The sequence below is a fragment of the Geospiza fortis genome, unplaced genomic scaffold (assembly GCF_000277835.1).
Source record: "Geospiza fortis unplaced genomic scaffold, GeoFor_1.0 scaffold10, whole genome shotgun sequence".
NCBI lineage: Eukaryota > Metazoa > Chordata > Aves > Passeriformes > Thraupidae > Geospiza > Geospiza fortis.
Window position 1 is genome coordinate 2,689,887 of NW_005054326.1, and position 12,299 is coordinate 2,702,185.

General features: G+C 42.3%; 1 protein-coding gene across 1 annotated transcript in view; it reads right to left on the minus strand.

Moving 5' to 3' along the window:
* The window catches only part of LRP6 (LDL receptor related protein 6), a 99,450-nt gene that overhangs the window by 1,542 nt on the left and 85,609 nt on the right, over positions 1–12,299 (minus strand). Inside the window, exons 15-22 of the mRNA XM_031057013.1 lie at positions 11,557–11,766; positions 10,192–10,317; positions 8,609–8,845; positions 6,840–6,950; positions 4,828–5,046; positions 3,938–4,074; positions 2,671–2,768; positions 4–31 (exon numbers count right to left, since the gene is read on the minus strand). Of these exons, the coding sequence (XP_030912873.1) occupies positions 4–31; positions 2,671–2,768; positions 3,938–4,074; positions 4,828–5,046; positions 6,840–6,950; positions 8,609–8,845; positions 10,192–10,317; positions 11,557–11,766 (1,166 nt within the window). The remainder of the gene's footprint in view (positions 1–3; positions 32–2,670; positions 2,769–3,937; positions 4,075–4,827; positions 5,047–6,839; positions 6,951–8,608; positions 8,846–10,191; positions 10,318–11,556; positions 11,767–12,299) is intronic.

A 12,299-nucleotide genomic window follows, 5' to 3' on the forward strand; every position in this document is an offset into this window, starting at 1 on the left:
CGCGAAGTGCCGGTAGCTGTAGGGCCGGTAGCTGTGAGGGGACAGGGAGCGGGGAAAAGGTCATTTTTCCCTTCTCAAGGTGGAAACAGAAAGCAGAGTGACCTCTGCAGTAATGCACGGCGTCTCCTGTCTAAACTTCCCTGTGTGAAAAATGCATGTATTTTATGATTGGCCTTTCGCAAATATTAAAATGAATATGATATGTGTTGTGTTAGAAAGTAATGCTGTATTAATTCTCTTAAGTACTGTGTTAAATATAGTTTTAAGTTATAAAAAATGTTAAAATAGAAACTATGCTATGTAGGATATTTTTTTAAAGAAAGGACTCGCAGCAAGATAGCAGCCACAGGACATCTAAATCTTTCAGAGAAAAATAATTTATTGCCCTCTTATCAGAAGAAACGAACTCCTTCCCGCCTCGAAGACACCGTCAGGATTCAGAGGAAGAAGTTGTCGATGACCAGACAGAATCCTGTGTTTGAATGGAATTTATGCATCATGTATGAGGTGTATCAATATGCAACAGGCTATTGCTTTTAAGGGTTAATCCTCTGTTAACGTGGGTCCTTTTTCGGGCTTATGCTGCCCAGAAAAAGGTACCCGGACATCCTAACTCTTTGTATTTATTGTCTCATATTGTCCTAATTCAGGTTGTCCAAATTATTATTACTCTAATTGTATTACTATTTTTATAACCATTTTATTACTATTAAACTTTTAAAATTTTAAAAGCAAGTGATTGGTGTTTTTCACACCTGCAGAAGTGCGTTGGGTTTTACTGGTAGAAAATGAATTTTGTGCTCCAGACTGCTGGGATTGGACAGTGGGCTGCGTTTGGTGTAAGTATTGTGTTATTGTGTTTGGGTTAATTTAATCCATAATGCTGTGGGCTCCCCATCCCTGGAGGTGTGCCAGGTCAGCCTGGAGTAACCCAGTCTAGTGGAAGGTGTCCCTGCCCACAACAGAGGGTGGAACTGGATGGGCTGGTCATTCCCTCCCAGTTCCCTCCCAGCCACAGCACTCTGTGATGCCAAGGTGACTGCAGAGCCCAGGTTTGTTAAGCGCTTCCCAGTCTCCAGATGTTCCCACTGACCCTGGCACTGCCTGCTCAGAGATGCAAGGAGCACCTGTGAGAGCTTGTGCTTGAGAACAGTCTCTCACACAGCAGGCTCCCTAAGGACTTCATTCAGGTACAAAAAGTTCCTCCTAAGACAGTGGGGCAGGGGTGTGCATGTGCCTCTATAAGAGCTGTACTGCAATTATGGAGAAGTCTGTTTCCATTATGTAGTTTCTGGATACTAACTTCCAAGGCCAGACAGAAGGACTGAAAATTACCTGGCACACTCAAAGCACTCAGGAGAAGCATCCTTTAGAGAAGTAATTGGGATAAAATTCTCAAAGGCTGCTGCCACAAAACATCTTTTAAAATGAGCCCAAGATAGTTTCAAGGAAACAAATTAGAAAGGGAAATGCATGGTAACTACAACTCCCAGCATCACAGTCAGTGGCTGGGAACACCAGGGGATGCAGCTCCTCTATAGTCAAGTCAGAATATTAGGAAAGAACTAAGATCAGAAGCAGCAAGAGCAGTGTTTATTTTTGGGTGAGGGAGCATTTGGAAAATATCAAACCCTCTGCTACATCCCTAATATAATTTATAATACTGAAAGTCACATCAGCTAACCAGCAGATGACCCATGCTGGTGCCTGAATTTGGTTTCTTTCATTAGAAAATTACTTGTAATTTTAAAAGATTTTTCATATGGCTGCAAGGGATCATTATAAACATCTAGTCTGACCTTCTGCACAACAGAGGCCATATTTTCTGCTAATGGAGAAGAGATGTCTGTTCAGCCCCAGAGACCTCATTACCCAGAGCCCCCAAAGGCTCTGTGTTAGGGAGGCACATCTTTCAGACAAATACAGCACTCTCTTCTCACTGACCACAACTACTGGTGATTTGGGAGGGGGAACCTTTACACCCTTGGGTAGCAGGGGTCTGTTGCTCTATTTTTGGTAACTTGTTATAAAATCATAACTAACTCCAGCATTCTTACAGGGAAAGTAAGAAAAATACATTCAAACAGAGATAAAATGCATGCTCATAAATACTAGTCAAGAGAAAATAAAACAAAAGGTTAGCAATCTTTTCCAGATATTAACCCTTCATGTGTCAAACTAGAAATTCTGTGCTTTATCTAGACAACAACATTAATGTTACTTCTGACTTATTAGCCTTTATATTGCCAACTTTTCCTCCACAAGGTATTCGCTTATAATTTCTGATAATTACGTAACAAATTATTTATGGCAGAAGCCAAAAAAAGGCAGGGTTCACTGCAGGGTAAGTTATTTTGGCTCAAAATAGTCATGGGACTGCATTTCTGTTGGCATGTAGCTAGTTTTGTGATGAGTGCTGTCATTCCCCCAAGGAATATACCCCAGGGATGTATCACTACCCCTCCTCAGTTTATGATTTACCTCAAACAGTGCTGCACTTCCACACAGACAGCTGTGCCATGGTACACGTGAGCCCATTTAAGCACCAGTTTAATGCTTGCAGAATTAGGGCCTTTGATTGTAATTCTTACAGAGCAGAGGCTGCCTTTATTCTGCATTTTCTACACTAACTGCTTTGATCCTGACAGAAGCTATTGTAATAGTAATTACCTGTAGGATCTATGAGTGGATGGGCTGTTTGAAGAATAACCAAATTCCATGGTGTAGTGTGAACGTTCAGTGGCTGGTGATGGTGGTGGGTTCAAAATCTAAGGAGTAAGAAAGGAAAAAAGGCACTTAAAAAAAAGAAAGATACAAAGGGAACTTGAGAAAACACCAGTTTATAGTTTTTAGTACTGTCTAATAGGAACCTTGAGTAAAGAATTGCATACCTAGCCCTCCCAGCAAACAGGATTTTTTCCTGTTATTCCCCAGCTCTTATGCAGACCCTGGAAATGCCATTTGCTGCCATTCCTATTGGCTACTACTAAGCTCTTCTCAAAAAACACTGACTGCTTTGGGCATTTTGACACAGCCGGTGCTGAGAAGTAAAGCTGCAGCAAGCTGTTCAGTTCTAGATTGTCACTAGGGCCACCACTGCCCCAGGCAGACTGGCAGATCTCTGCTCCTGCCAGCTGCAGTCCCCAGGTATTGCTCTGCTTTCAATACTTGCAGAGTGCTGGCCAAGGCAAGCATTCCTTCCCTATGCAGGCATGTTCTTACTCCATGTGTTTGGATTAATTTAAAGCTGATTTAAAGCCTGATCAGTTGATTCTCAGAACTGAAAACCAACAATTGGCAGATTCCAGCCTTCACTGACCAAGCATGGGACTCTTTAACATTCCACAGTGGCTTGGTGGGCTCCATGAAAATTCCCAAACCAACCACCACAGCTGCTAGAACTGAAGAGACAGGGAGCCCTCTAGGGCTGGCACCAACTGTTACACAGCAGTTAGTGCAGCACACTACACATTTGTGATGGAGGGATGTTACAGAGCTGCAAAACACTTGTTTACTTATTTACCTGTCACTTGTAAGACACATGACACAAAGCTTCATTTTAATTCCTTGAAAGGTCTGTAAAGAATCAACCTTAGTTTTACCTTCAGAGGCACATGGCAGAGTATAATGAAAGGAGATCTCTCTGCCAGAGCTTCTCAGCATCTACAGGGATTTTTTTCATCTCCCCTGACATTCAATCGAATATCTTTCTTCCTGGCACTGAGCTCTCTCACAACTTTTTTTAAATTAAGTGAAAATTTCTAGACCACTTTGGAAAAAGACAATCCTCTTCAAAATCACTTACTCCATATCCAAACAAGTTTATTAGACTAGAATTCTAAATCAAAACATTAATCTGTCAATTGATTAACCTTTAAAAAGACAGTGTCACTTCCCTGAAAGTTATTAAAGGTTTATGAATAACAGAATGACTTACTGGAGGAAAGTAAGTGCCTTTGGTACTTGAGGAACTGCTGGAGGAGGCTCCTGTAACATGGGCCCTGTCATAGGGTGGGCCACTGCTCCCTCCCATGATGCTGAGGGAGCTGATGACAGATTTACCTCGAGACATACCTGAAGAACAGAGATGTATGTCAGTATTCAATTCTTCCTCAATTCACAAACAAAAGGAAGCTTAAGGAAATAATCTGGAGGACAACAGCAGTATGTTGTCTTTGCAAACCCAAAATTAATTATCTTGGTATTAAAACCAAGTTATGCTCTGAGAGGAGCCTGCTGGATCTCAAAGCCACAAGTTACAGTACATATTTAATCAATATATACAGAAGCAATGCATATAGATGAAGTAAAATGTTGTGGTTAAGTTTTACTTTTTAAACAGCAGTAGCATCATGTGCTTGGACTGGTATTGGAAAATTCATCGTTAAATGAAATAAGCTGAGACCAAAGTTATTGCAGATCATTACAGACTTGGCAAGAAGTCTCACAAGCATACAAACTTAGACTGCAAACCTACCAAGAATGATTACATAATGTTTTAAGTCCCATGAATATAACTCTGTGTAACCTTACCCTTGTTGTGAAATTTTGCTCTTGCTACAATAGCCCAAAAAGGGGATTCCTTAGTAGTAAAAGAAGAAAATGCACAGTGTGTGCATTTATTTAAGCTTAGGTACTGCTAAGTACCTAAATGCTTGTGAACAGCATGGGTAAAATAGCAGTTCATTATTGTGAAGAAGGATGGCAACAAGCCTTGGCAGTCCTGGCTTCCCATGGCTTCCAAGAACTGCATCTGGAGCAGACATTTCCTGTACACAGCATCCTCAAGTACAGCTGTGGGGTGCCAAAGACCACCCCTTGACTTGCCTGACAGAGAGCTTGGGTGAGGCACGTAGCCCAGAGGCACCGAGGGTGGCCCGTGCACCACGTAGTCATTGGTCATGGTTTCCCCATCGCCCTTCATGCGTGGGCACAGCACCCTCTGGCAGATGAAGTACACTGCTCCCACCACAAAGACTGTGAGGATCACACCAATGATGGAGCCTATGGTGTTGTTGGGCTGTGGTGCAGGTTCCTCCGTTGTGTCTAAAAGGGAAAAGGAAAAGCAGACCATGGAAGTTTAGACCAACATTAGTTTTTCTTGCAGCCTTCCATTTTGCTCCTCTTCTGTGGGCAGACAACAACTTTCAAAGTAATGTATGGGAGGAACAAACAGCCCCTAGGACAGGATTGTTCAAAGACTCTGAGTGTCCATAAGGGCTACCTGCAGATTCCAAGATGAGCTCCAAACATGCCATGGGGTTTTTTGGATCACAAATGACAGGAAATGAGCAGTAAGTACATGCATGTGCAGGGGGAGTGATGGCCCTGCACTTGCTTCAGGCTGACAGCAGAGCTTTCCTTTGAACTTGATGAACAAGACCTGCAGCCACGTCACCAGATGACACTGTGCAGGGGACTCCTCTTGTGCTTTTCTTGTCACTGAAGATGGCAACAACTGCTTTTCATGTCACCCTTGGCTATCAGGGTAACAGACTGGCACTCTCTTTTCTCAGCAGTGTAACAATCATTCATGGTGCACCACCTGGACTGCTCAGCAGTGATGAATTTGGGGATTGCTGCTGTTTATTAAGCTACCTAAACTATTCCACTTCTGACCCACCCTTCAGGTTACAGATACAGCTGAGCATCAGCCTGAGAAGTGCCACCTTACGAGGAATCTGTACCCAAAACAATTATTCAACAGTCAAAATTAGTGGCTTTCCCTACAAGACCAGTTCTAAGCAATGACATTCCTGGGAGTAACTGACAACCCCCTGCCTGTGCTCATGAATTTGACAAGAAAGGCAGACTTTAAAGTATTTTCTGTTCTAGTCAGTGTTTTACATCTTAAGCATTACTGAAAGTTTTTTTCTCTACACATTTTCTTCTCCCTGAACACCAAACCCACACTTGAACCAGCTTGTCACAGTCTACAGAGATAAGTAAACAGACTTCTGATCATAGTGAAAGAGGGATGGTGACAACTGCCATCTTATTCTGGGTGGGCCAATTTTCCATCCTCTGTTAAAAAACTGGAGAACATACAAACTCTAATAAAGGGAACTAGACAAGCCTGTGATAATGTCACTAGTGACTTGGTAGCATGACAGAACATCTCTTAATACTCCTTCTTAAGATCAAGGGTCCAACTCTGGCTTTGCATTTTCAAATTATCTGTGTGCCAGCTGTGATACATGGATCTCTAACACAAGACAAGATGTCCCTATTTACAATTTCTTTTAAAGCACCAACAGTGAAAGTGAACTTTCGAGTTTGAATTTTAAAGGCAGTGGCTTTCTTGTAGAGCCCTGGAGATTTCCAGGTAGGGGATATCACATGTTACAAATCAGAAATCAAGCTCAGAATTATATCCTTTCAAGATAAAAAAAAGAAATTTTAGAAGGTTTACTCTATAAACAGAGTGCTCCTCTGATTCTAAAAGCACCTGCTATTAATTCTCAGGATGAGAAAACCATGAAGCAGAGAGGTTATATATGAATGCCTCATGCCAATAGATATTTTTAACAGTGCACCAACTCAGCATATAGACATTATAGTAAAACAAACCTTTGACTTCTTTTAAAATTTAAAAAAAAGTAAGAAGAAAAATAACAGGCATTCTCTGCCTCAGAAACTACTTGTTCAGAATACTAATTATTTTTATTATTCCTATTCCACCACATTGTGTATTAACTGCATGACAGAAGTTATGAAGCATTAATTCTGGGAACAACTAATTCAGTCTGCTTGCCAGAATAACATCAAACTCGTAGGAAAGGTGAGAAGCAAATTTTGGATGCTACAACCAAGTCTCCAGTCTCAGGCAGTACACTTACAACATCCTTGCTCGTCAGAGCTGTCAGTGCAGTCCAGGTTGTGATCACACTTCTTGCTTTTCCCGATGCACTGCCCACTGGCACAGCGGAACTGATCCGTTAAACACAGCACTGCAAAGAGCCCCCACACCAACAGTCAGCACCAGAAACTGCTCTTGACAGTCATTAAGAAATAAAGACACCAAAGCATACAATCGGGAGTAGCTTGGAGTGCTGCAAGCTTCATTTCTGGAAGTGGCCAGTGGCACACAAATTCCTCACCTGAACCATGCAGAGCAAGTGACTCAGTGTTCTGTTGAGGATGGTGCACACTGGTACCTGGGCTCTACTGCCTGCTTACAGTAAGAACACTACAAGATAAAGTGACCCTCATCTAAAATAACTCAGAGGCCATTGAGAAGACAGGCACTTATCCCAGGACATGGTTATTGCAATATTACTACAAGAATCTCCAAATTCAAGCATTTACTGTAATATAAGAGAGAAGAATTAAGTTATGAAAAATAAATCTGCCAAACCAAGATAATAAAATTGTTTAAGAAAGATAAATGTCCTTCTTAATGTCCTTGTGCTCTTCCTGTAAACCAGAGAAGTCCTTAATCATGAGGCAATGTATTGACTTGATATTATGTTTTTAAACTAAAATGCAGGTCAAAATATAAAACTGAAGCTTTTCTAGTACACTGAAAAAATAGAAGGTGCTGCAGGCAAGATGTTGGCTGCTGCTGTTTCCACATATTCCTGCCTCCTGTTTCTCATAAATTCCAGAAATCCTTTTTTGTCTTCAGCTGAATTAAGAAGTTAATTCAGGCTTTTCTGATTCGTAATGAACTTGAATACTCTCAGCAACAGGACCCCTTTGAAGGTGATAAACAGCCCCTGGTCTGACATCTCCAGTTGCTGAATGACAACTGGAAGTTAACTTGCACAACAGATTTTCAGATGTCAGCATCTCAGCTGGCTAATAATCACCTTTCAGCACACAGGAATTTCAGCTCTATGTTTTTGTTTGAGCTGGAGCACATCTTTTGGAAAGCAATTTAGCCTTGATTTAAAGTCATTTCAACAGGCTCCACAAAGAAGGAAAATGCACTGAAAGGATATAAAGAAGAAGTAGCCTTTCAACCTTATAAGCTGTCCCTACAACTCTTCACTACCTCTGCAATAGGGAAAGGATCAGTTTGCTCAGATTTCATGTTTTGTAGTGGTGGGACAGTTCAGATTTCATCAGCAAAACCTGTCCTTGCCAAAATGAACTTAATTCTCATTGTGCTAGCAACAGCACTTCTCTCTGTAAAGACAGCTTAAATACTCTCTTTTGCTGTGCTCTATAGAAGAGGTCTCCAGAAATCTCCTCTGTCTCTCACTTCTGCTTACTCAGAAAAGCTCATTTTGTTCAGGTATTGTAAAATAAACAATCCCAAAACCTTTACTTGGTACAAGGCACACAAGCAGCTATGACAAGGATTTGCTCCACTTTGTAGTTCACTCCCAGATACTAGGTTTTTAGAGCTTAAAATCATGCCATTTTTGACAGGACTTCTCACAAACAGCATTTAAGCCACTCTGCTGGAGATCACTCTTAATTTCCACTTCACAGGTAGAGAAACAAAAAGTATGGAGTTATGAAATAACTTCTATTTAACAGACCAGTTAAAAAACTCGCAGAACTTTGGATCTTTTCAAATCCTACTCAGCAGTAACACTGGTACTCATCCCTGTCCCTGTGACAGGTACATTCCCATCCCACTTGGCAGCATCCCCCGTACCTTCGCAGTTCTTCTCATCTGAGTTGTCCTGGCAATTGGCTTCCCCATTGCAGCGCAGGGCACTGTCTATGCACTGCCCACTCTCACACTGGAACTGGCTCTCAGAGCACACTGGGCAGTTCTTCTCATCACTGTGGTCCTCACACTCAGTGAAGCCATCGCAGCGCCAGGCCACCGGGATGCAGTCAATCTCACCTGTGAAACAGGTGAACTGCTGAGGGGAGCATGTTGGTGGTTCTTTGGAAATCAAGCAAACAAACAGAAGTTAAGAATCCAGGTGAACAAAGAGCAGGACAGGTAAGGACAGGTAAGCTGCTTTCCTATATCAAAGCAGCAGATGAACAGCGTGCCACATCATAAGGTCACTTCCAGAGCCACTGCGTTCACAGCCACTTTTGCAGACCTTGAGGCCAGTGTGACTGATGCAGGCTCACAGCAACAGGGGCTTGACAGATGAAGAACAAGAGAACAGAGAAACATGCACACTCAAAACACAATTCTTTTCTTCCCCTCCCACTTCAGACTGTCACACCTTTCTCTTAGTAAGATTTCATGTCAAAGTCATCTCACTCTTCAACTCCCCCTTTCCTGCAACACCGCTGTGCACACAGCCAATGGCTTACCCTCTTTTTCATGTTTGACAGTCATTGTATAGAAGATGTTAAAAGGATGTAATTTGCTGCAGATGGATGCACTGTGTGACTCAGTGTCTAGTTATGTGCCCTTCACAGCTCTATTCAGTCAAAATTATTTTAAAACAAAAAACTGCTCCATCTAGTCAAGTTCCACTACCTCAACACATCTGTTAGCTGTTATTTAACATTTACTAAGTTAACTGTTAATCTCAGGCAGTAAGGAAGTGTGGATCTTTTCCCTTTTTTTAATCCCCCTTTCCTCCCATGGCTTTTTGGCCTGGTATTAAACTTGCTCTGAGAAAATATCTGGATTATGTTAGCTCTTGTTCATTTTGAGACCACACATCGCCTCGATGGCGAGATGATTGCATAATAAACCCATTCAAGTCCAGTGGCACCAAAGCGCCTGTCCTCTCCCCCATTCCAGCCCCACCCCTGGAGACACCAGGGCGTGGGCTACAGTGGCCATGGAAGGAGGCAACTCGCCCTTCTGGGACTGCAGTTCAGAAAGACACGCACAGGGTGAGCTTGGGGAGGACAACAGAGAAGAACAGAACAGCACAGACTGTGCAATGTGCCAGAATGTGAGAATCTGCCACTGCCTGAAAAGGCAGAACATGGGGAGTGACAGCAAAAAGTAATGAAAATCATACAATTAAAGAATGAAGTTGAAATAATTCAACTTAAGTTGAGTCTTAAGTGTGAGTCTTAAGTAGAAAGGGTGAACAGAAATCCTTATTCAGCAGTTAGGGATTTTTTTCCTCTTACTTCTTCTCAATACTTGCAAATTTAGCTGGAGGGTGGAGGGAAGAGGTGAGTCTGTACAGGTGTGTAAGAGCACCTGGTGCACTGTCACATTCCTTGGCTCAGAAGCCATCCCTGAAGAGGGAGACACTCCCCAAGGCTGAAGCTAAGAGCTCAGGGACACAGAAGTGAGGAAGGACTCACCTCCACAGGACAGCTCATCCTGCAGCAGCACCAGGTGCACGGGGCAAGAGCAGCGCGTGGAGCCGTCCCCCTTCACAATGCAAATGTGGGAGCAGCCACCATTGTCCTGAGAGCACGGATGCTGTCCTAGGATTTTAAAAATAAGATAGGGACTGATAAGAAATCCCCAACTATTTTATGACCTTTCAGTCATTTCTTCATTACCCCCTACCCCCAGGGGAGAGGATTAATGAAAAATCTCTGGTAATGTTGTATATTGTTGTGTGTATTTCTCCCTTTACACACATCTATAATTATATATTGGTAACTCTCCATGATCTGAAACCACTCTAAGAATTTATACTAAAACAGTACTCAAAGCATTTTGCTTCTTGTGTGAGGTAGCAGTAGTTCTCTGCAGCAAATAGCACATTAGTAATACAAAAAATGTCTTGGATTCCCCACTTCATTTTCTCTACCAAAGACCATTAAAAAAATAAACTTTTCTAATTTATGAATTCTGAAGCTTCCACACAATCTCTGAAACTCAAATTAACATGCTCTAGATAAATATGTCTCTTCATTTTAATGTTTAATAAGGACAACATACTTCTCCTGGAACTCCTGACAGATTTACTGAGATTAATAGCACACAAAACTAGTAGGAGTCTGCACTGATGTTTTAATTAAACATCCCCAGACATTTTTCTACATATTTCTCCAAGGCATGCACCAGAGCCTACTAACCATGCCTATTTCCTCCAGGATGACAGCAACTCCACTGCTTTAACCATTCATCTCCCACCACTTCAAGCATATGTGTGTAGAAAGGCCTGGTAAGCAGAAACTTTTTAAAAGTGCAGCCACGATCAAGACAAATTTCTATTTAATACACCCTTCCTTTGTGCAATGCAACATTGCTCTTCTGTCAATTCACTTTCAGTATGAAATACCACCACCAAAAATTGTTCACTTTGCCTTCAAGGCAGGCAGTCCACTGAAACATTGACAGCTAGTGACAGGCCCTGAGAGCTGTGCTTGCCTAAACAGTGAACACCCAATAGCAATGCACTAGTGTGATCCAGAAAGTCCTCTATTAGGGATAACAGGATGTTTCCACTGTGTCTAGAGACACTCAAATGCCAGGTGCCGGCATGGGATTACCAATCAAGTTGTCATCAGCAACAAAACACGATGCTGGGGTTGTGATAGATTTCCAGTCCGTTGCCAAGTGCCTGAAGGAAACAACCTAACGGCACCGATACCAACTCCTCACCCCCTCCATCTGCACTGATGTGGATCAGCAACAAGGCACAACAGGCTCGTGTCTCTTGGCTCGAGTCTCACAGGCCCTGCTTGCACCTGGCAAGCAGGGATTGCACTCACTGTATTCCTGCAGGTTGAGCTCCTTCACAGCGTGGATGTCACTGAGTTGTGCAATGCGAGCCTGGACCTTTGTACGTCCTTCTCGACCGGTCATATCAATCTTCTCAATCATCTGCTGCTGCCTGTCAATCCAGTAGAGCCAGTTCTCAAAGACAGTCAGTCCCACGGGCTGCAGGATATTGGAGTCTTCCAAAACAATCCGGTTAGCACCTGCAGAAGGGAGACAGGGCTTTGGTTCAGCTAGGCAATACTATCAGAAACATCTCCTACACCACTCACACCATTATTTTTCACTCCTTTTATGCTACTGGGTAAGCCTAGTACAAAACCCCAGGCAATTCTGGGTCTTCTGATGCAAGACTGATGCATTTTGCAGACAGATGATCAAATTATTTTTTCCTGCTTTCACCAAGAAGAGAGTTTTTATGTTCAAAAACTATCTAGTGTATTTAAGAAGCACCTGGAGTGGAGGGGCTCATCTCTCATGAGCCTTTCCAGTCTCTTATCAATATGATGGAAATCAGTAGCTCTTTTTATTCTTTTCCTTTTTGAGAGATTAATTGCTTTGTCTTGCCATACAACAGGGAATAAGAAGATGGATTACTGGCTTCAGCTAACCCATACAAGATAAATTCCAAATGAAAGCAGGGTAATTAGGACTTCTCACACAAATGATGAGATTAACACTTCTGACTTCCTCATGTTCTTTTCTTTCAGCTACGTTACCTTTGCTAAGCTATTAG